The sequence below is a fragment of the Anabas testudineus genome, chromosome 14 (genome assembly GCF_900324465.2).
Source record: "Anabas testudineus chromosome 14, fAnaTes1.2, whole genome shotgun sequence".
Taxonomy (NCBI): Eukaryota; Metazoa; Chordata; class Actinopteri; order Anabantiformes; family Anabantidae; genus Anabas; species Anabas testudineus.
Genome location: NC_046623.1, coordinates 17,259,419 through 17,281,752, shown reverse-complemented (window position 1 = coordinate 17,281,752; position 22,334 = coordinate 17,259,419). Strand labels below are relative to the sequence as shown.

Here is a 22,334-nt window from a genome sequence, read left to right as displayed (position 1 = left end):
ACATCAGGATTTAATTTCACAATTTCTGTGTCACACTCTAGAAAAAAGGTTTTAAATGTACTAAAAAGGAAACCACCTTTTATAAGTAACATACTATATTTAATAAGACTCAAGTCAAAAATGACAAAACAACAAATATTACTAGATAATCATAATATATTGTCCCGGAGTACTGTGGGTACTGGGTTTTTTCCCCTACTGATGCAGGGACACGTCAATCTGTTGTAAAAAGAAAAGACAAACACATATATTGTACTGTTAGGAATTAAATATATATAATATATATATATATATATATATATATAAAATAATATATAAATATTTTGCTGCTACCACTAAGCGAAATTCATTCCCTGGTACTAAAACCAAATTAATGTTTTCAATTCAGAACCTTCAGCCTGTTTGCCGACTGCTAATCGCTAACTGTAAATATATCAAACATCTCAAGATGACTTAGTCATGAGTTAATGAGGTGAACAAACCCCAGAGAAGTTTTTTTGAAATCTAAAATCTGAGATGTAAATGTGCTCAAAGCTTTATTTAGTTTGGTGGCTGCAGCACACTCATAACAGTTCAGACAGAGGCAAGTTTACCACTGTGTTACTTCACCTTCCCTTTAAATTAAAATTACAGTAGTTCAAGTGTAATATTTGCTGGATTTCTGCTTCTCAGTAGGAGACAGATCTGAACTGCAGGCAGGCTAAACAAGCACATGCACTCTTTGTCTACTAAGCCTTCGTGTGCATGCAGAATAAGACCTGTCTTTGTCCTGCTGAAATATCTCCTGACCTCCTGTGAAAAGACGTTGTCCTGTTGGCAGCATAAGTCCCCTTAAAATCCCAATATAGCTCCACACATAGGCAAGTCACTCGTGCTGTGGTCAGCCCCGTACCATCGCAGGCTTTTTCACCTTTCACTTTTTCGCCTTTGGCACAGAGAAAAGGTTGAAACATGGACTCGCTGTAGAACAGAACAAGCTTCCACTTTGGTCCATCTGGTACGACTTCAGGACCTGAGAACATGGCTTTCTCCTTGCAAAGCAGGGTTTCATGTTGTATTTCTGGATGCAGCTTGTACCGAAAAATGATTGAAAATGACATTCTGCAGGATTTCATTGTCATGATGATGCTGCATAAATGGTAGAATCAGAAAGGTCTTAGCCCTCCCCTAACTGAAAAACCTGGCTACTCCTCTGAGAGGCTAAGTTTAGATCATTAAAGGCTAGATAGCAGCAAGCTGAGTATGAAAACCTGGCACTCTCTGGGTCGGTGGAAAACCCCAAACACAACTCGCAGAGGAAAACAAGTTCTCACAGCACAAGCTTATCTTTGTACTTGGCAATCTGTTGTGGGAAACAAGCTATACTGCGAGTTAAAAACAAGACTGTGTTATAAAAATGAAGTTGATCAAAAATATAAGCATGCAGAAGAGATGCACAATATTTTAGTCATGCGATAAATTTAAAACAATGACAAGGCCACAATTACTGGCCCTTAAAAATCAGAAGTGTAACCTGTCTGAATTACACCTGACCACAACTTACTGTAGTTCCTGGACACTGATCTTGAGTTCCCGCCACAGATTATTCATACAACTGAAATCCGGGCTCTAAGAGCGTCACTTCAAAACCTTGATTTTAATGTCCTTCAAAAGGTTTTGGACCAACTTGGATGTAGGCTTCAGGTCTCTGTCTTGCTGGAAGATCCTGCAGCGACCTAAAACCAGACTGGTAACTGATTTAGGTATATTTTCCTTCAAAATGTCAAAATAACCTTTCTTTGTGATCGCATGCTTCCTCTGCGTGTTTGGCCCAGAGAACCTGACGTCCACTTTGGTCCTTCTGATATGAATTCAGGCACTGAAACCTTGGCAGCGTTTCTGCACAGAAAAGATCTCTGGCTTCCTCCTTGTATAACAGAGTTTCTTGTTGCATTTCTGGATGCAGCAAGTAGCAAAACATTCACATCACATCTACAATTGTAGAACCAAAAAGGTCTTGGCCTCCCCTGACAGAGGAACCTGGCTACTTCTGAGTGACTAGGGTGGCAGCATGTGATGTGGCAGAACCCTCTCCACCAGCGAAACCTTGGAGCCTCACAGGAGGTTAGATGACAGCTCATTCCCTGAAAATCTGACACTCTCTGGGTAGGTGGAAAACCCCAAACACTTCTAACAGGGAAGCAAGACCTCTCACCTTATCTTTGTACAAGGGAAGCAACTTGTTAGCAAATAATTACATGCAAACATATAAGTTATGTTGTAATTCCTGTAATTTGGAATTAATACTGTAAAATATCAGCTGGATAGTGTAACGGTAAGGAGACTGGGTGTGGTCTACCTCCAGTGGGGATCCTTGGACAAGAACTCCGTACGCTTACCCTGCTTCTGCCTTGTACCTTGTTCCTCACTTGTAGGTCGCTTTGGATGAAAGTGTCTGTTAAATGACTAAATGTTAATGTCAAATCCAAGAATCGGATCGACAGTCTTGGAACCGTGTCATAACTCTGCTTGTCAGTGAGTAAACCTATTGTTACACCTTGATTTTTGCTGCCTGCTGCATTTTTCACAGGTTATTTATATAATATATTATATATTATAACTTATATATCATAATAGGTTAGACATAGGTTAGAGGGTCACTGACATGTGTGGTCAACCAGAAGGCTGACCTGGTCCAATAGTTGAAGACTATTTTTTTTAAGTGAAAAAGTGTGTTAAGTGACAATGATTTACCAAAGTAAAGTTCATCAGGTTCTCATGCAATGCTGCAATTTTTGCTTGCAAAGCCTTTGATCAAATGACACCTTCACCTGTTACCAATTAACCTGATCATCCAGAGCAGTGTTACTTGAATATTAATATCTTATTTTGCCTCTGTCCCAACGTTTGAGTGTGCTGTAGCCATCAAAACATCTTCATATTAGCATAAATGTAAAAACAGATAAATTAGATTCAAGCTAATTAGTATAACGTTGGCATCATAGGAAAAACTCTCAGTAGTAAAGTTAAGATTGTTTAAATAAAAACGAGTTTATAACTTCAACCATCTATCATATATTACACACTGTAGGTAATTCAGGATACAGAAATGTATTATAGGAGAAGTGTAATGATTATAGTGTATTTCTACATCAGAATACCTTTTTCTTTTATGCATCTGTTGAATAGTTTCAGGCAGAGGTCGTCCAAAACTCTCTGGAAGGAAGAGAGCAGCAAAGGCAGAAACAACAGCCAGAGTCCCCAAAGTAATATAAGGAAGGTACTCGAGGTATATCCCTAACAAGGAGACGGGCAGGTTGAGATGAGACTTAGCCTGAACATGTAGGTGCAGCTGATTAACTAAAATAATTAGTGTTAATAACGATCTCATCTCTGTTTACTTACTCAGCTTTAACAAAAATGGTGCAATGCAACTTCCTAATCTGGAAACAGTCGTCCACGTTCCTGTGGCTGTGTTCCTGAGCACTGTTGGGTAAATCTCTGCTGTGTAGGCAAACATCAGGGCTGTACCAGTGGTGATAGCATATTTACCCAGCATCTCCAGTGCAAGAGTTAAATTTGATAGATCTAAAACAAAAGGAAATGGTTTGTTTCTAACAGAAACATTTCAACAAGACAAACTCCGAACAGGTCTGCAGCTCGTCTTCACATCGGCATCTGCATCATGTGGACACTTTTCCTTTCTGTGGTGACGGGTGGATGGAGCCTTTTGAAGCTTTGGGGCTTTCCTTATGTTAGTGCTAAAGTAAGATTTGCATTGAAGGTGCAATAAAAGTCCAAGAAAACCTCTGTCTGCCTCTCTTTACCCTAATTAACTAAGTAATACACTTTAGTAAAGGGTATATTACACACGCTTAACTAATGCGTGACTATTTGCAGAGATGCACCTGCAAGAATTGGCAGAGTTCACCTAATATTTCTTGTTTGATTCTTAAATCTATGATTACTCAATCAATAATAGTAAGTGTGTTTTCTCACTTACTTTGAGGAACCAGTTGTACAAGGAACAGTGGCAGTCCTCCAAAAAGTAATGTGCCAATGATAGACAGTTGTCGTGGAAGGTATCGCAGAGCCAGCCAGCTGGAAATGTAAGCGGGGACCTCTACAGCTGCTGAGATGAAACAGCTGATGTAGGGGTTCGCGTGGAGCTGGGTCGCGTTAAAGGACAGGCCAAAGTATGCCGTGGTCATAGTAAACCTGTGCAAGTCAAAGGTAGAGACGTACAACAGATATGTTAAAAGAAAAATGAGCAAAGTGCAACTGCAAATCATGACCATCACTTTCACCGCTCACATTCACTTTCTCTCATTACTGAAAACACATTTCTGAATGATACAGTGGTGGTGACTGTGTTCTCCGTATGTTTCTAGTTGATTTCTGGTGCTCAGAGTGTTTACTCACGACACCAGGCAGAGAATGAGTGTAGTGGTCCTGATGTTGCTCTTCCTCAGCAGGTCCAAGACACTGTGATGCTCCTTTGACCGAGTTTTTGTCTCATTAACCTGCAAAAATCAAAAACCTGTCAGGCGCCTTCTATACAGTCTGATTGGAGAATAGGTGTGTGGTCACTGTTGTAGGTTTGTGTTATACAAAGTTATTCAGGATTACCACAGTTTGTTTTGACAGATTATTTTGACATGAAGAATCACCTCTATTCTGTCCTGGAGTTTTGTTCAAACCAAATAAAACACAACAGAGTAATAATACAAAATAACATGTTGCAGTACTTACAAACAACAAGCATCTGCGTTTACAAAATGTACATTACTGTTCATACAAACCTTTTCTTAACTTATAAACAAAGGTTGTTGTTGATTTAATGTTTAACTGCATGGTTTAAGTCAACTTACCTCATCATCTCTGAAGATGACTGCAGGAGCCTGAACTTTGTTCCACTTTGCAGCTTTTCTCACTATGGCCTCAGCCTCCGTCACTCTTCCCTTGGAGAGCAGCCACCGAGGAGACTCAGGAATGAACCTGCCAGGGTATTCAACACAGAGTCTGCATCAGTGGTTTTATTTTTATGCTGGTCCACTTGGACTCGAGGATGAACTGAATTACTGCCCTACTAACTGAGTCCAGGTCACTATGTTCTTACACCTTCAGCTCTTGTAAAAGTGATATCACGAGTGCCTTTAAATTTTGGCACAAACGCCCACTTGGAATAACTGATTCGATCAAGGACATGATGCACATTTATCCCATTCCACCCACAGGAGCGCGTGAGGGAATTTCTTTAAATTTGGAACAAATATCCACTTGAACACAAGTTTGATTTTGGTCACTGTGATGTAATGTATATCCCATCTAGACATGCACATCACTGGTAATTCTAGTTTCCTTTAAAAACATATGCATAGACAATTACCTAATAAGTTGGTAAATCCATCTACCATTTCATTAAAGGCATAGAGACATGTTTGTGTCAGAATATAAAACAAATAACAGAAAGTCATGTAATATGAGCAACCTACCACCAGAGGGGGAAGTATGCCAGTCCGGGCAGAGATAAAGCCAACATGAGAGATCTCCAGTCCCTTAAAAAGTAAGCAAAGAGAGGCAGCATCATGTAGCCGACAGCAAAGCTTAAACATGTGCCCATAGAAGAGTAAAGGACTCGTACACTTCCAGTCAAGATCTCAGCTCCTGCACAAAGACAGAAAGAAACACGGACAGGCGTGACGAAATGCAGAGTAACAAACATAATGATGTGCACCATCTCCATTCACTCAAAAACCTGCATATAATGCTCAACTGTACCCAGCACAAGAGCAGCTATGTAATTGGATATCTGTCCCAGACCATTGATAAAGAGGATGATGATGAAGGTGGTCCATGAAGCTGTGAAGATCTGCACAAAAGTGAAAACAGTCTGAACTGCCATGGTTGCAAAAAGCACAGGTTTCCTTCCAAATCTGTGGAGACAAGTAGAATAAAGCTTCTGAAAATGAGAAACCAAAACATATAAAGAACTGATGAATAGTCTGAATAGTGGTGGAGCTCAGATAGTTCTGCAACATATAATTATTCAGTTAAAGTCTTATGTACTTTAAAGTGTGTAGAATCAAAAGTTCTTCTGCAGAGTCCCCCCCCCCCCCCCACCCCATTCTCATCGGCTCAGAAGCAAAAAGGAGCTGGTTCTGCATGTTGCATGTGGTAGTTCACTGAAACACGCAGCCCTACATCACGTGGAGCTGTGTTTTCTGTACCTGTCTGAGAGCTGTCCTGAGCAGAAGGATCCGACCAGAACGCCCAGGAAGAAAACAGTGGAGGTGAACGGCTGTTTCCACTGATCACTGCACACCAGGTCGAACTGAAACAGTCAGACAATGAAATCACAGACAACATGATATCTGTGTGTTTGACTGAACACATTCGATATCTGATCTGTATAATAATGCATCACATGTTAGCATCATGATAAAAATGACCTGGACCAATAATGTGTGGGATGTCTTTCCTATGTTGCTGTATGTCTTATGCTGTGTTCAGAGGTTTGCAGTCTAAATGTTTCTTTTCTTTCTGAAGCCCAAGATACCGGACTAACCAGGCTGGAGGAGCAGGCTGGATTACAAAGACATGTTTCAGCAAACTAAAAAAGGTGTGTCTCTCTTGTGAAGAAGATTAACTCCACTGAACTTTAAAGTTAGTAATAGTTACTGATGAAGTTATGGAACACTGACACACACACAGACAATGATTAGTCACACGTCAAATCAATCAAATCACTGAATTCATCCCCTGAATTAACTACATTCCATGATAAAATGTTTAACAATGCTAATAATGAGGTACTGGACCCTGATATCGATATGGGTGCGTTGTAAGTGTGGCTGATACTGAAAGAGTTTAAAACACATTAGATGCTTTAGAAACGCCTGTGGATTTGCATATCTGCAGCCGGGAGGTGCTGCACATGCAGAGACGGCACGCTGGCTGTGAGACTCCTCAACAGGAAGAGAAATGTGTAAAACCACTACAGAGACTGGAGGTAAGGGCAGAGGTTAAAGGGTACAAGGAAAATTAGAACAGGGTTTAGCCACAAAGACACTCACTCACCTCAGAGACGATGGTAGATTGGTAGACGTCTGTGCTGTAGCTCCACCCGTCCACACAGGCCTCCTGCTCCAGGTCAGTGAGGTTGACGTCTCTGCCGGGAACGAAGCCCCGAGCAGAGAGGTTTCTGACCACGTCCAGTCTGAATCTGCTGCAGCTGCTCAGCTCCTGTTTCCCATTCACCACCTCACAGACACAGGGACATAAACTTTCCTCTTAGTAACTTATTCCACTGAGCTTATCTCACCATGCTGTGTGGTAAATAAGGGCACTGACGTGGCGCTTAACCACAAAAAATTATTTTCCTTGCTCTTTTCCATTTGTCAGGAAGGGTTTGTTAGTATAAGTTGGTGACACCTAATCAGGTATTGAATAGATTCAAGAGTGACTACACCTCCAGGTCTTCACCACCTACACATTTTTCAACAACATATACCACATACCACTGATGCAACAGACCCTCACATTCCATGTGCCTCTCATGTGTGTTGTGGAAATTCTTGCAGGTTATTTTTTAGAACTAGAGGTGTTAAAAAGTCAGTGTGCTGTTTTATCTCAGGTATAATACATAATGCAACACTGAGAGAAGACCTGGCAGAAGTTCACTGACCAGGGTTTCAAAAGGCAAATCATCATAAAAGACACATGCATAAGGTTGGTGCAACACTGAAATCATCCCTGGCTGTTGATCCAGACCATTTGCTCAGCAATAAAATCCCGTGTACCCCAAAACCAACATCTGCTATTTACCTTATAACTCTTTAGAACGACACAACCCTTTTACGCACGGTCACTGCAAACTTTGACACCGATTGCAATAACAGATTGTATCTTGTGCGCTCATGCGTTAATCCCAGTCTCCTGCAGCCCCTCACCTCTGTGGGGATGATGGTTTCACGCCAGTCCTTGGTGAGGTTGACGTCCGGCACCATGCAGTGGTGAGTCGGTGTGTCCGTCAGGAAGACGAGAGTGAAAGCTCCGAACCCATTGGGCACGATGCTGGCGCACAGCAGGAAAAACACGACCCGCTGGAAACGTCCCCACTGACCCAGAAAGGCAACGGTGTCATCGTAATTCGTCATAGTTAAAGAGTTCTTTTCCTTACAGGGCTCCTCCATTGTATGAGTTCAGGTAAAGTAAAGTTAAAGTCGGCTGAAGTGGGACTCGCTCCTCCGCCCGTCAGCAGTGCAGCGACCGCCCTGAGCGCAGTAAACCAGCAGAGACCAACTGATCTGGCTCCGTTTGCACAGAACATGAACAGGAGTAAACACCTCCACAGTACCTGGAGAAAACTGTTGTACCCCAAAGCAATCCAAAGAAAAGTCAACAGAGACAAATACAACCAACACATCAGGCTTGTTAATGGTTAGTGAGAGTCCTGTTTTACATAATCCAGTCCAGAATACCTGAAGAAGAACAACATGAGACAGCAGGTGTAACTGCAGGGGATGTGATTCCTTCATGAAGTTCACACCCGTGTGCCCTGAGGAAGGAATTCAACTTCCATTTAACTGCAGGTCTAAATAACTGATACTGGATCCTGAACTCTAGATGAAATCTTTCACCCTCAGGGTGTTCGTGCAGTGACAGTGAAGAGTAAGTGACACTGTCAGCATGTTTTAGTATACAGACAGTGTATTTTATTTTGAAATCCAGGGATATCAGTCATAAGTAAAACATCATTCAGAGATTTAGCAGAGCTGTGGTTTCACTATAATCATTAACAATCCCATGACGTCTTAGATTTCTATTTTAACGAGTGATTACTCTACTATTAGAGTTAATCCACTCCACACAGTGAAACCTCATTTTATTTACTGTTAGCAGTGTTAGTTCAGAGTTCATTACAATACAATAGTTGCTCTAATGCAGGCTGAAGAGAGACACTCTATGTGTACAGTATGAGCTGTATATACTGTACAGTACAAGTATGGTATGTTTAGAAAACATCCCAGTTTTGGTGCTTCTCCTCTACGGAGGCATCTGTCACAGGCTGTGATCGTTGTACAGCATCGGTACAGGAGAGCAGAGAGGGAGGAATACGTCTGGTGAAGCACTGGTGTCATTACAAACCAAAAACCTTTGAATCTTTGTGTATATTGAATGTGTAAAACTAGAAATGTACTTTAGGTATTTCCCAGATTTACAGAAAAAAAAAAAAAACCTTTAATTATGATTCTGAACCAACAAATCCAACACATGGCCAATTGTGGATGCTGTTTATTACAGTATATACGTACTGAGACTGCTGCTGTATTTGATGTAGTTGGAGCTTTTAAACATGTTATATCAATGGAGCTCAAGAATTAAAGATAAAATAAAACTTAAAGTGAATGAACACTTTTAATATCTATAAATATCCAAATATTTCCTGAGTCAAGTATTCAGGTGTTGTAATGATGAGTGTTTCACCATCAGGTGGAGCCAAAGATCCCACCTGTAACTAAACAGTATGAACACTTGAGGTAGTTCAATGTGTATTTTAATTTAACACTACTTTAAAACTGCAGTGAGACATGATACTATAAGCACACTAATATGGGAGAAAATCAATAAACAAGATACACAGAAACCATCAAATCTCCCTCCAAATCAAAATAAGACATTCATTTTATCACTACAATAAAAAAAAGCCAATGTCAGTATTTAAAAGTTAAAACGTGGGAAAAAAAGGCTGCAGTTGAACTGAAAATCTTAAATTACTCAGGGGAAAGAAAAGTGTTGCAAGAACAGTCACACTTTCTAGTTTCTAGTTTTTGTTTTTCATGTACACACCGAGGTGTCAGGACCTGTGAAAAAGAACTTCCTGCACAATTTGAACCCTGATGTTATGCATTCTTTCAAGTTGCCAATTTCAAACATAATGTTCCTTGTTGGATGTTTTTCCTACATTCATGTATTTCTTAGGTAGAAATCCTACTATGTTGATAAAATCTGCTAAAATTATTCCAACTGATAATTTCTACTGTTGTTAAAAAAAAACTTAGATTAAAAGATTATGTATAATTGTAATGTCTGCATGTCCATACTGATATTTATGAGCAAATAATCAAGCAGTTGTCAGCTTGTTTCATTATAATGTTAAATAAAAACTAACTGAACAGTTGTTAATATCTAACAACAACAGCTGTGTGCATCTTTTTGCAGCAGAGGCAGCGAGTTTCTTCTGGGCCTGTGAGAAACTGAGCTGTTGCAGCGACAGACAAAGAAAAAAGCTGAGGTTTTTAACTGTTGGTCTCACACATGGTTTAATTTTGCATTACTTCTCTAGTGTGCGTGTCAGGTTGTTGATACATGGGTTTCTGAGTCATGTATAGTGTGTAGTATCTAAATTAAAAGTTTGGCTATGTAGCAACAGACAGGAAGTGTTTAGTTCTTCATTTGTCTTTTGCACAAGTGACCTCTCATCAGGTTCACAGGGGTTTCAGTTAAGTGAATAAATAGTTATTCATGCATGGGTGCTGGGACCATTCAAGATACCACCTTCGGTTCATCTGATTGGATCCTGCACCCATACCTTAATAACAAATGTTCTGCATCGTATGACATTAGGAATGGGATGGTAGCAGTGTTTATCACATAGCATTTATTAGAGAAACATGTGCAAAAGACCAAGTCTGTAGTACTCAACTGAGGTTTTGTGCTGGTTTAGCAAATGTTTAGGATGAAACGTTTGCACCTGGAGGCTATTTGGGTACTTGCTGTTTGCAAGTGAAATTAAAACTAACACCTCAGTTAGAGTTAAGACACCTTCATCTGTGCACTTTGTTCTGTCAGCTTTCAGAGCTCTATAGAACTGTACGGGAGGAAACAAAGCTAAATACATTGTTAATGAAAGCAAAATAAGGAAGTCAGTGTAAAAAGGGAAGAGAAAAATATACAAAGCTATTTAGATTTTTCAGTTGTTGACTCTGTTTAGCTGCCAAATATCAGTGTAACATGGTCACCAACTGAAAATACAAGACCTTAAAATACATTGTGTGTATTTAGTGAGATATCTTCATGTCAATTAGCTTTCTCCAGCTCTGTATATCTACACTACACTAAACACCCTCACCTCTTACTGTAAGGGAAAACTGTTTGAAAACCTTGAAAATGACCTTAAAAGCCACAGTAAACAGTTTCACAGAGGTGTATATAAGTTGACACCTTAACCACTACATGGAGCTCAGTGGCCAAACCCAACGCCCAAAGAGTGAAATAGAGTGAAATACAATTAAATAGTAACACAAAGACACACAAGATCAACAGAAAAATATACATTATAATGGTGATTTGTAATCTACTAGCTCCATGTTAATATGGGAATTTACTAATTATATATTATATTATTGATTTCAAGCAGTCTGGACAGAGAAAGACATTAAAAGCGGTATTTATCATTACCATTCATTATGATTAAGTTGTAGTAGTCTTGTTTTGTGAATAGAGAGATGCTACAGGGACAAATTGGTTTTATACCAGCTAATATTTACTACAGTTATTTTACTGCAGTTATCTTAAAGGGGTGATCATATCCATTTTGAGGTTTGATGCTACATATGTACTGTTGTGCAGCACCCAGCGTAGTAAAGTCAGAGGTCCAAAGCTTGAGGTGAATGTTGTTGCATATTGAATGATAATAAAACTCCGAGTGGTCAGTTTCATTTCATTTGAGTTTTTAAAAAATTGCTATACACTGTGTCGTCAGGCTGTATGGAAGTCCCTGTCTGACTACATGTATATGTTTTGGGCAACTAAACACATGATGGCCCTCCCACCCCTTCATGTTAGCTGCCATAACTAGCCTGAGAGAGTTAATGCAAGAATATAAACATCCGCAGGAGCAGTCAAAGCAGCACGAGGCACGGCTGTCACAGTACCGCAAACACTAGCTAGAGCCACTAGCATGTGCTATTCCAGAGAAACAAAGACCTAACGAACACCTAAACCAGCCTCAGCTGCTCTATTTACCATGGCACCAGCCAGCAGCACTAACATCAGGAGCAGCCAGCACTAATCTGGTGTTAAAAGTGTTTTTTCAGCTGTGAAGATGAATTAACTTTGTTTATTCTTTGTAAGACTGAACCATAAAACAACAGATACAGTTGCAGGCCAGACTTCAGGTGGCACTGATTCAAATTAGAGAAAACCTTCAGTAGTTTATTTCAGCAGTCTGATCAAGTTCTTCCAGATGTAAGACGCTCAGGAAGTTTATAACTACAAAAGTAGTGAATCTCAGTTTACTAGCACATTCTGGGTGAAAACCACTTCCTTGATTGTTACAACACAGCAAGGTGACAAAAAGACAAGAAGAGCAAGAACCAGTCATTTGTCAGGGAAACATTCACCATCCATCGACAGGCAGAAAGACGAAAGTGGTGAGTGACAGCTTCAAATTTAAAGTAGATTAATTAAAACACAAACATTGTTCATTATTTAACGACATGTTTTCTTCATAGTTGATTGTTTACAATAGCTACATCCTTCCTGTATTGTTTACATCATAATGGACATTTTAACTTTTAACTAAAAACCTTTGTTACATTTAGTAATTTGACTGTAGACAAACACAAAGTAAAACATTTAAAATAATAGATTTTTGTGTTTCAACAGACAATGATTTTCATCGTGATCATCACAGCACTGGCAACAACAGCAAAAGGTACATTTCAGAGGAAAAGTGAGTTACTGCAGTTAACAGTATTATTTACAGAACAATATATTATGTCAGGATAGTTTAAGTAAGAAAGTCAAGTTTATGAATTAATTACTGAATTTAGAAATGGAAATTTAAAATTCTAAGGAAATATTTTTTTTTTAGGAAATTTGGATGCATAAAATATGATATGACATAACATAACATGTTGGCACAAAAAAAAAGAAATTTTCTTTCTTATTATAAAGGCATGTGATTATTTTATCTTTGTTGTTTTTTAGGGTCTATTAAATGCAGTTTCACTGAAACATTTGCAGGTCAGCAGTGTTTTAGTGAAGTCGGAAAGCTGCTGCTTTTTCATCTAACAAACAGAACAAATACAGAGATGAACTTGAAAAAAGATAATGGACTTCAGATTTTCAAATACAAACATCAGAGAGTGACTCTAAATGATGAATATGTAGAATCACACAGTAAGGATCAGTCTGAAATCTTCACCAGTGGAACTCTGAACCTCGGTAAAGCAAAGAAAAGACACTCTGGAAACTACACGTTGGAAGAATTTGAATCTAATGGTGTTTCACTGAAAATAGTCACTGTTCATCTGGAAATACAAGGTAAGTAACAAATTATTATTATTTCTATTTTTTCTTGTACAACCACAGACAGTGTTTATGGACACTATACTACTATATTAATGAAAAACATGTAAGTGGTCAGGACCAGGTTTGAGTAAATTAATTATTGTGTATTAAGTCCTTACCCTCAATTTAAATTAAACCTAAAAACATAAAGAGAGAATTTTGTGATTTTAACTTAAATAATAATAATAATAATAATAATAATAATAATAATAATAATAATAATAATAATAATAATAATAATAATAATAATAATAATAATAATAATAATAATAATAACTGACTATGAGTTTGTGTTTAAGCTCCAGTGTCACAACCAGCTGTGTCCCAAGTGTGTTTGTCACCAGAAGAGATGAAGGTCAGCTGCTCCTCTGAAGGAAACGGAGTAGAGTTCAGTTTGAGTTTGGACAGTCAGTTACTGATGTGTCTCACTCCAGTGAACTGTACAGTAAACACACTGTCACTGGCTGAACCAGACAAATCCAGCGTTTCAGATATTACTGTCTATTTAAATGGTCGGCGAACAGGAAACCTGACGTGTAAGGTGTGGAACAAAGTCAGCAGACATGAAAGAGTTATTCACCTGACAGACTGTAAAGGTACAGTATTTCATTTAATATAAAACCTCTTCACTGCCGTAAATAAAAATGATTGTTTTAGTCTCTAAAACTGTGCATTTTTAAGGTTTAATAATAAATTCACATCCACTGCTACTGTAGATTTACTGTTTGTTGAACACCTAATAGAAGACAAACAGATGGAAACTAACATAAACATGAAATGTCTTCTTGAATTTACTCTGGTATTTGTGTTTTTTAAGATTTTATTCCTTCATTTCCTGCTGTGACTGTGGCTGTGATCGCTGGTGTTGTCATTCTCCTTTCTGTGGCTCTGATTCTTGGTATAACGAAACTTAAGAACAAACCAAGACCCACGACCGTTAATGAGAGTAAGTGGAAGACGTTCTCTCATTTCTCCCTCTGTCTGCAAAGGTTACCAGAGTTTTGTGGATTTCTAAATAGCTGTTGCTTTACCTTCAAATAACAGTTAAAAGAAGTGTTCTTAAGAAACTATAATGATATAAAACACACTTTGTTTTTAATTTTTGCAGGTAACTCTGAAGCTGAAGTTGTCTACACTGAAGTTAAAGTGATAAGAAATGAGAATGAGAAAACTGAAACTCAACCACAGTCATCATACAGCGTGACTGTTCCCTAAATCATTAGATTAGACTGATGTTGTTTGCAGTTCAACATTTGCTTCTAAAAAATTAAGTAATTTAATTCTCTGTGCTGTAAGATTTGACTTTTTGTTTGGTCTTTAAGCTCATTTTTCCACACAAAAAAAGAATGAAAGATGATAACTCTGTTGGTTACCATAATAAAAACAGGTTTGGTTTGTCACTAATTGGTCCATGAACAGTTTACTCATGGCTGCCATCTGGAGGGTAACACTATTCTTAGAGCAACACTGCTTCAGATGTAACGATCATTTATGACCACAAGATGAAGCCAAAGTTTCTCTTTCTATGTCAGAATAGCAACTCACTGAGCTGCTAAAGTTAATCCTGTTTGAGTAGATGCACTTGTTTCATGAAAGCTTGTTTAGTCAAGATTTAAGTCCTACTTTTACTTTTTAGCAGAGCTTCTACTGATGTTTGACTGAATCCAGGTCATGTTTATCCCCAAAACTGCTTTTATAGTGGCAACTGGACTTGTCACCTTCCATCCAGAAGGCTTCCTAAGTTCTGAGTTCTGACCTGATGAGGCTTAATGGAACAGGTACATATGGAGTTCTTAATTTGTTAGTCTCCAGTCTCTCTCCATGGTGCTGAACATTCAAAGACAGATATTGTCATCCAGAAGAGCTAAAGCCTTCATATATATATGTGCTGGTGCTGAAAGAGTTCAACCTCTCCTCCTTGTGTAAACATCACTTTAGAAAACACCAAAATGAATAGATAAACTCTCATAACAGACACACATACACAGGTACCACTGGTTTGCTGTTTTCTACCTCCTCCTCTGTTGCTTCCTGCTGCTCCTGTCCCTCATGTTTAGTCTCTCTATGACTGGCTGGAAGGTGATGTCTGGGATTGGTGTCCAGTCATTTTTGCCGTGATCCAGCCACACAGATCTGATTGTTTTCTAGTTGCAACTGGACTGAGAAAGACCTCACTGCAGCTCCTCCACAACATCATGACCAGAGAGACCCTGTGGTGAAGGACAGGGAGAGGTAAATATCTCAGCTCCTGTTGGCTTTATGACACTGTTACCTTTATTAATTGATTTATCGGAAATTCTCACTTTCCTATTGGTCTTTTGCTTCCTGGTTGTATTTATAAAGGGAAATGGAGGTTTAGGAACATCACTGTCAACCCTGCGAGGAAGACAAAGTAGAATGGGGACAAACAAGAGATTTGAGAGACTGACAAGAGCTGAGAGAAACAAAGTGGTTCTGGAAAACCTGAAAGGTGTGATCTACAGTACAGTGAGGCAGAAGCACAATCAGATCTGTGTGTCTCGATCACGGCAAAAATGACTGGCACACACCAATCCCAGTCATCACCTTTTAGGCAGTTATAGAAAGAGAAAACGCTCCATTAGACTGAAACAGCAGTGAGAAATGATAAATATAGACAATATGTGAGAGAATCAGGATCAGGAATACACTAGAAACCACAGGATGTTTTCATTATAATGTTGAATAAAAACTAACTGGACAGTTGTTAATATCTAACAACAACAGCTGTGTGCATCGTTTCACAGTAGAGTCAGCGAGTTTCTTCTGGGCCTGTGAGAAACAAGAGCTGTTACAGCGACAGACAAAGAAAAAAGCTGAGGTTCTCACACATGGTTTAATTTTGCATTACTTCTCTAGTGTGCGTCTCAGGTTGTTGATACACAGGTTTCTGAGTCATGCATAGTGTGTGGTATCTAAATAAAAAGTTTGGCTATGTAGCAACAGACAGGAAGTGTTTAGTTCTTCATTTGTCTGTTGCACAAGTACAAGACCTCTCATCAGGTTCACAAGGAGCTTCAGTTAAGTGAATAAATAGTTACTCATGCATGGGTGCTGGGACCATTCAAGATACCACCTTCGGCTCATCTGATTGGATCCTGCACCCATACCTTTATAAACCGGTGTTCTGCATCGTATGACATTAGGAATGGGATGGTAGCAGTGTTTATCACATAGCATTTATTAGAGAAACATGTGCAAAAGACCAAGTCTGTAGTACTGAACAGAAGTTTTGTGCTGGTTTAGCAAATGTTTGGGATGAAACGTTTGCACCTGGAGCCTATTTGGGTACTTGCTGTGTCTGCAAGTGGAAATGAAACTAACACCTCAGTTAGAGTAAAGACACCTTCATCTGTGCACTTTGTTCTGTCAGCTTTCAGAGCTCTATAGAACTGTACGGGAGGAAACAAAGCTAAATACATTGTTAATGAAAGTAAAATAAGGAAGTCAGTGCAAAAAAGAAAAAAAATTATATGCATATTGAATGATAATAAACGCCCAGTTTTAAGTTTCATTTGAGTTTTTAAAAATTGCTATACACTGTGTCGTCAGGCTGTATGGAAGTCCCTGTCTGACTACATGTAAAAGTTTTGGGCAACTAAACACATGATGGCCCTCCCACCCCTTCATGTTAGCTGCCATAACTAGCCTGAGAGAGTTAATGCAAGAATATAAACATCCGCAGGAGCAGTCAAAGCAGCACGAGGCACGGCTGCCACAGCACCACTAACACTAGCTAGAGCCACTAGCATGTGCTATTCCAGAGAAACAAAGACCTAACGAACACCTAAACCAGCCTCAGCCGCTCTATTTACCATGGCACCACCCAGTAGCACTAACATCAGGAGCAGCCAGCACTAATCTGGTGTTAAAAGTGTTTTTTCAGCTGTGAAGGTGAATTAACTTTGTTTATTCTTTGCAAGACTGAACCATAAAACAACAGATACAGTTGCAGGCCAGACTTCAGGTGGCACTGATTCAAATTAGAGAAAACCTTCAGTAGTTTCTTTCAGCAGTCTGATCAAGTTCTTCCAGATGTCAGACGCTCAGGAAGTTTATAACTACAAAAGTAGTGAATCTCAGTTTACTAGCACATTCTGGGTGACAACCACTTCCTTGATTGTTACAACACAACAAGGTGACAAAAAGACAAGAAGAGCATGAACCAGTCATTTGTCAGGGAAACATTCACCATCCATCGACAGGCAGAAAGACGAAAGTGGTGAGTGACAGCTTTAAATTTAAAGTAGATTAATTAAAACACAAACATTGTTCATTATTTCACTATATGTTTTCTTCATAGTTGATTGTTTACAACAGCTGCATGCTTCCTGTATTGTTTACATCATAATGGACATTTTAACTTTTAACTAAAAAACCTATGTTACATTTAATAATTTGACTGTAGACAAACAATAAAAACCATTTAAAATAATAGATATTTGTTTTGCAACAGACAATGATTTTCATCTTGATCATCACAGCACTGGCAACAACAGCAAAAGGTACATTTCAGAGGAAAAGTGAGTTACTGCAGTTAACAGTATTATTTACAGAACAATATGTTACATTATGTCAGGAATAGTTCAAGTAAGAACAGAGGAAATAATAAATAATAATAATTATTATAATAAAGGAAATATTTTTTTCTTAGTAAAATTGTGATGCCAAATAATATGATATAATAACACGTTGGCACTGGACACAAAGAACATATTTTTTATGTTTATTTTATATTAACCATGTGATTATTTTATCTTTGTTGTTTTTTAGGGTCTATTAAATGCAGTTTCATTGAAACGTCTGCAGGTCAGCAGTGTTTTAGTGAAGTCGGAAAGCTGCTGCTTTTTCATCTAACAAACAGAACAAATACAGAGATGAACTTGAAAAAAGATAATGGACTTCAGATTTTCAAATACAACCATCAGAGAGTGACTCTAAATGATGAATATGTAGAACCACAGAGTAAGGATCAGTCTGAAACCTTCACCAGTGGAACTCTGAACCTCGGTAAAGCAAAGAAGAGACACTCTGGAAACTACACGTTGGAAGAATTTAAATCTAATGGTGTTTTACTGAAAAAAGTCACCGTTCATCTGGAAATACAAGGTAAGTAAGAAATTATCATTATTATTTCTGTTTTTTCTTGTTCAACCACAGACAGTGCTTATGGACACTATACTACTATATTAATGAAAACCATGTAAGTGGTCAGGACCAGGTTTGAGTAAATTAATTTTTGTATGTATTTAATATAAAACTAAAAACATAAAGATAGAATTTTGTGATTTTAACTTAAATAATAATAATAATAATAATAACTGACTATGTGTTTGTGTTTCAGCTCCAGTGTCACAACCAGCTGTGTCCCAAGTGTGTTTGTCACCAGAAGAGATGAAGGTCAGCTGCTCCTCTGAAGGAGACAGAGTAGAGTTCAGTTTGAGTTTGGACAGTCAGTTACTGATGTGTCTCACTCCAGTGAACTGTACAGTAAACACACCGTCACCGGCTGAACAAGACAAATCCAGCCTTTCAGATGTTACTGTCTATTTAAATGGTCAGAGAACAGGAAACCTGAAGTGTAAGGTGTGGAACAAAGTCAGCAGACATGAAACAGTTATTCACCTGACAGACTGTAAAGGTACAGTATTTCATTTACTATAAAACCTCTTCACTGCCGTAAATAAAAATTATTGTTTTAGTCTCTAAAACTGTGCATCTTTAAGGTTTAATAATAAATTCACATCCACTGCTACTGTAGATTTACTGTTTGTTGAACACCTAACAGAACATGAAATGTCGTCTTGAATTTACTCTGGTATTTTGTGTTTTTTAAGATTTTATTCCTTCATTTCCTGCTGTGACTGTGGCTGTGATCGCTGGTGTTGTCCTTCTCCTTTCTGTGGCTCTGATTCTTGGTATAACGAAACTTAAGAACAAACCAAGACCCACGACCGTTAATGAGAGTAAGTGGAAGATGTTCTCTCATTTCTCCCTCTGTCTGCAAAGGTTACCAGAGTTTTGTGGATTTCTAAATAGCTGTTGCTTTACCTTCAAATAACAGTTAAAAGAAGTGTTCTTAAGAAACTATAATGATATAAAACACACTTTGTTTTAAATTTTTGCAGGTAACTCTGAAGCTGAAGTTGTCTACACTGAAGTTAAAGTGATAAGAAATGAGAATAAGAAAACTGAAACTTAACCACAGTCATTATACAGCGTGACTGTTCCCTAAATCATTAGATTAGACTGATGTTGTTTGCAATTCAAAATTTGCTTCTAAAAAAATAACCACGTTATTTTGTAATTTATTTATTTTTTGCTGTAAAATTTGACTTTTTTGTTTTGTTTTTAAGAAGATTTTTCACACAAACCATCACAAAAACAGAATGAAAGATGATAACTCTGTTGGTTACCATAATAAAAACAGGTTTGGTTTGTCACTAATTGGTCCATGAACAGTTTACTCATGGCTGCCATCTGCAGGGTAACACTATTCTTAGAGCAACACTGCTTCAGATGTAACGATCATTTATGACCACAAGATGAAGCCAAAGTTTCTCTTTCTATGTCAGAGTAGCAACTCACTGAGCTGCTAAAGTTTAATCCTGTTTGAGTAGATGCACGTGCAGATTATTTTATGATGTGACAAACATATTTCTACTAAACTTGTGTGCAGTGCTTTGTCAAAACTCCAACACAGCTGCTGTGTATCTTAGTCTTTCCTTCATCTGTGCTAAGCCCAAAAGATGATGTAGTTTTTATTCAAGTCTAAACATGAACATCCTTCGTGAAAGCTTGTTTAGTCAAGAGTTAAGTCCTTTTACCTTTTAGCAGAGCTTCTACTGTTGTCACTGATGAAGGTTTCCTAAGTTCTGAGTTGTGAACTGAGGAGGCTGGATGGAACAGACACAAAGACTAAAGAGTTCATGATTGTTAGTCTCCAGTCTCTCTCCATGGTGCTGAACATTCAAAGACAGATATTGTCATCTGGTGCTGAAAGAGTTCAACCTCTCCTCTTTGTGTAAACATCACTTTAGAAAACCCCACAATGAATAGATAAACTCTCATAACAGTCACAAACACAGAGGTACCACTGGTTTGCTGTTTTCTACCTCCTCCTCTGTTGCTTCCTGCTGCTCCCGTCCTTCGTGTTTCCTCTCTCTATGACTGGCTGGAAGGTGGAGACTGGGATTGGTGTCCAGTCATTTTTGTCGTGATCCAGCCACACAAATCTGATTGTTTTCTAGTTGCAACTGGACTGAGAAAGACCTCACTGCAGCTCCTCCACAACATCATGACCAGAGAGACCCTGTGGTGAAGGACAGGGAGAGGTAAATATCTCAGTTGCTTTATGACACTGTTACCTTTATTATCTATGTACCTGAAATTCTCACTTTCCTCTTGGTCTTTTGCTTCCTGGTTGTATTTATAAAGGGAAATGGAGGCTTAGGAACATCACTGTCAACCCTGCGAAGAAGATGAAGTAGAATGGGAACAAACAAGAGATTTGAGACACTGACAAGAGCTGGGAGAAACAAAGTGGTTCTGGAAAACCTGAAAGGTGTGATCTACAGTACAGTGAGGCAGAAGCACAATGTATTCAGAGAACATTTCTGACATTGATGAAGTGTTGTCCATTAAGACAAACACAAAGTCAGACAATCAGGGCACTGAACTGAGCAGCACTTGTAGTTCAACTATTTTGTGCACTTAAAAACTTTAAACCCTCAAAAACTATTTCTTTTACTGATTCATAGGAACAAACCTACTGTAACTATTGAAGTGTAGTGATGCGTGTTTGACCAGAAGATAAAGCTAAAAATCCCACATGTAACCAGACAGTAATGTAACATTTGAGGTATTTGTATTTTACAGTAGAGCAGTTTCAATGCTTCATCAGACTGAAACTGCAGTGAGACATGATACATATGATAAATATAAATATAATATAATATAATATGTGAGAGAATCAGGAATACACTAAAAACCACATGATAAGGTGTGAAGGGGATGGAAAGACATCCTGCATAATTTGAACACTGGTGTTATATATTCTTTCAAGTTGCTAACTTAAAATACAGTACTCCTGGTTGGCTTGATTTTCTTTTAAGAGAAAATGAGACAAGAGACAAAATGATCAGAATATATTTCTTCCGATAATAAGAAATTGTGATCAACTGCTTTAAAACTAGAATTAAGGAATTATCTGCAATTGTCATGTCAACATATCATGAACACAACTGTTTGTGTTGAAGTAGAAACAGTGAAAACAGTTGGTACATCACAGATTGTTGAGGAAATAAAAACCTTTAAATATTAAGTCGTTGCCAGTTTTCTTTCTTGTAATGTTGAATGCAAACCATCTGGTCCATCGTGTCAAACAGAAATTGTTGTTGTTGCAGACCTGTGGCTGTGGCAGCAACATACAAAGAACAAAGCTGCGGTTTGTAACTGCCGGTCTCACACATCGGAGGAAGCATTTAGAACTTTTTCTGCAGTCCTCTGCAGAAATACTTCTCATCTTACAAGGTTTACAGTGGCAACTCTCAGCTCTGTCTTCTAACTGACTGCACCAATTATCAAGTCTTTTATGAATGCATATTCTACATTTAAACACTTATGATACGAGCTGGTTTAAAAACCATGAAACCAAAATTTGGACATTTACAGCTGAAATGGAAACTCACATAAGTCAAGTGGAAATACTTCTTTCATCTGTGTACTTGTGTTTTCCACCTATCTGTACACTGCAAAACTGTACGGTGGAACAATGTTTTCAACAGTGGTTATTTCCACGAGGCCAACAACCTGTAAAAGTAGCCTGTGATGATAAAAGTTCTCTAATTAAAACCAAGATTTTCACATCTCTGATTATAAAATAATCAAAGGAAGAGCCCAGGCCAAATTGTATGTTGTTTATACAATTTCCTGACAACTGCAAAATAAAGACTGGTGGACATTTTTATAAAATCTTC

The 22,334-nt window shown here is 38.3% G+C and overlaps 2 protein-coding genes across 7 annotated transcripts; one reads left to right on the top strand and one right to left on the bottom strand.

Moving 5' to 3' along the window:
* Window positions 1-3: 3 nt before the first annotated feature.
* Window positions 4-8,522, bottom strand: LOC113169079 (solute carrier family 22 member 4-like). 2 transcript variants are annotated; one of them, XM_026370220.1, is made up of 11 exons: window positions 7,932-8,522; window positions 7,060-7,242; window positions 6,210-6,313; window positions 5,761-5,915; window positions 5,475-5,646; window positions 4,851-4,977; window positions 4,402-4,502; window positions 3,983-4,197; window positions 3,385-3,567; window positions 3,141-3,276; window positions 4-219 (listed from the first exon to the last, which is right to left on the bottom strand). In XM_026370220.1, the coding sequence occupies exons 1-11, from the start codon at window positions 8,172-8,174 to the stop codon at window positions 150-152; spliced, it is 1,689 nt and encodes a 562-aa protein (XP_026226005.1). In that variant the 5' UTR covers window positions 8,175-8,522; the 3' UTR covers window positions 4-149. The 2 variants fall into 2 exon arrangements, with proteins under 2 accessions (XP_026226005.1, XP_026226004.1); XM_026370219.1 differs by lacking the exon at window positions 4-219 and adding an exon at window positions 2,165-2,434.
* Window positions 8,523-12,039: 3,517 nt separating this feature from the next.
* LOC113168805 lies at window positions 12,040-21,679 on the top strand. 5 transcript variants are annotated; one of them, XM_026369816.1, is made up of 7 exons: window positions 12,040-12,416; window positions 12,652-12,700; window positions 18,130-18,465; window positions 18,701-18,997; window positions 19,194-19,322; window positions 19,485-20,690; window positions 20,794-21,679. In XM_026369816.1, the coding sequence occupies exons 2-6, from the start codon at window positions 12,655-12,657 to the stop codon at window positions 19,556-19,558; spliced, it is 882 nt and encodes a 293-aa protein (XP_026225601.1). In that variant the 5' UTR covers window positions 12,040-12,416; window positions 12,652-12,654; the 3' UTR covers window positions 19,559-20,690; window positions 20,794-21,679. The 5 variants fall into 5 exon arrangements, with proteins under 5 accessions (XP_026225601.1, XP_026225602.1, XP_026225600.1 ...); XM_026369817.1 differs by lacking the exons at window positions 12,040-12,416; window positions 12,652-12,700 and adding exons at window positions 17,475-17,578; window positions 17,813-17,861 and having other exon boundaries at window positions 18,313-18,465; XM_026369815.1 differs by lacking the exons at window positions 12,040-12,416; window positions 12,652-12,700 and adding exons at window positions 17,475-17,578; window positions 17,813-17,861.
* The last annotated feature ends 655 nt before the right edge of the window (window positions 21,680-22,334 follow it).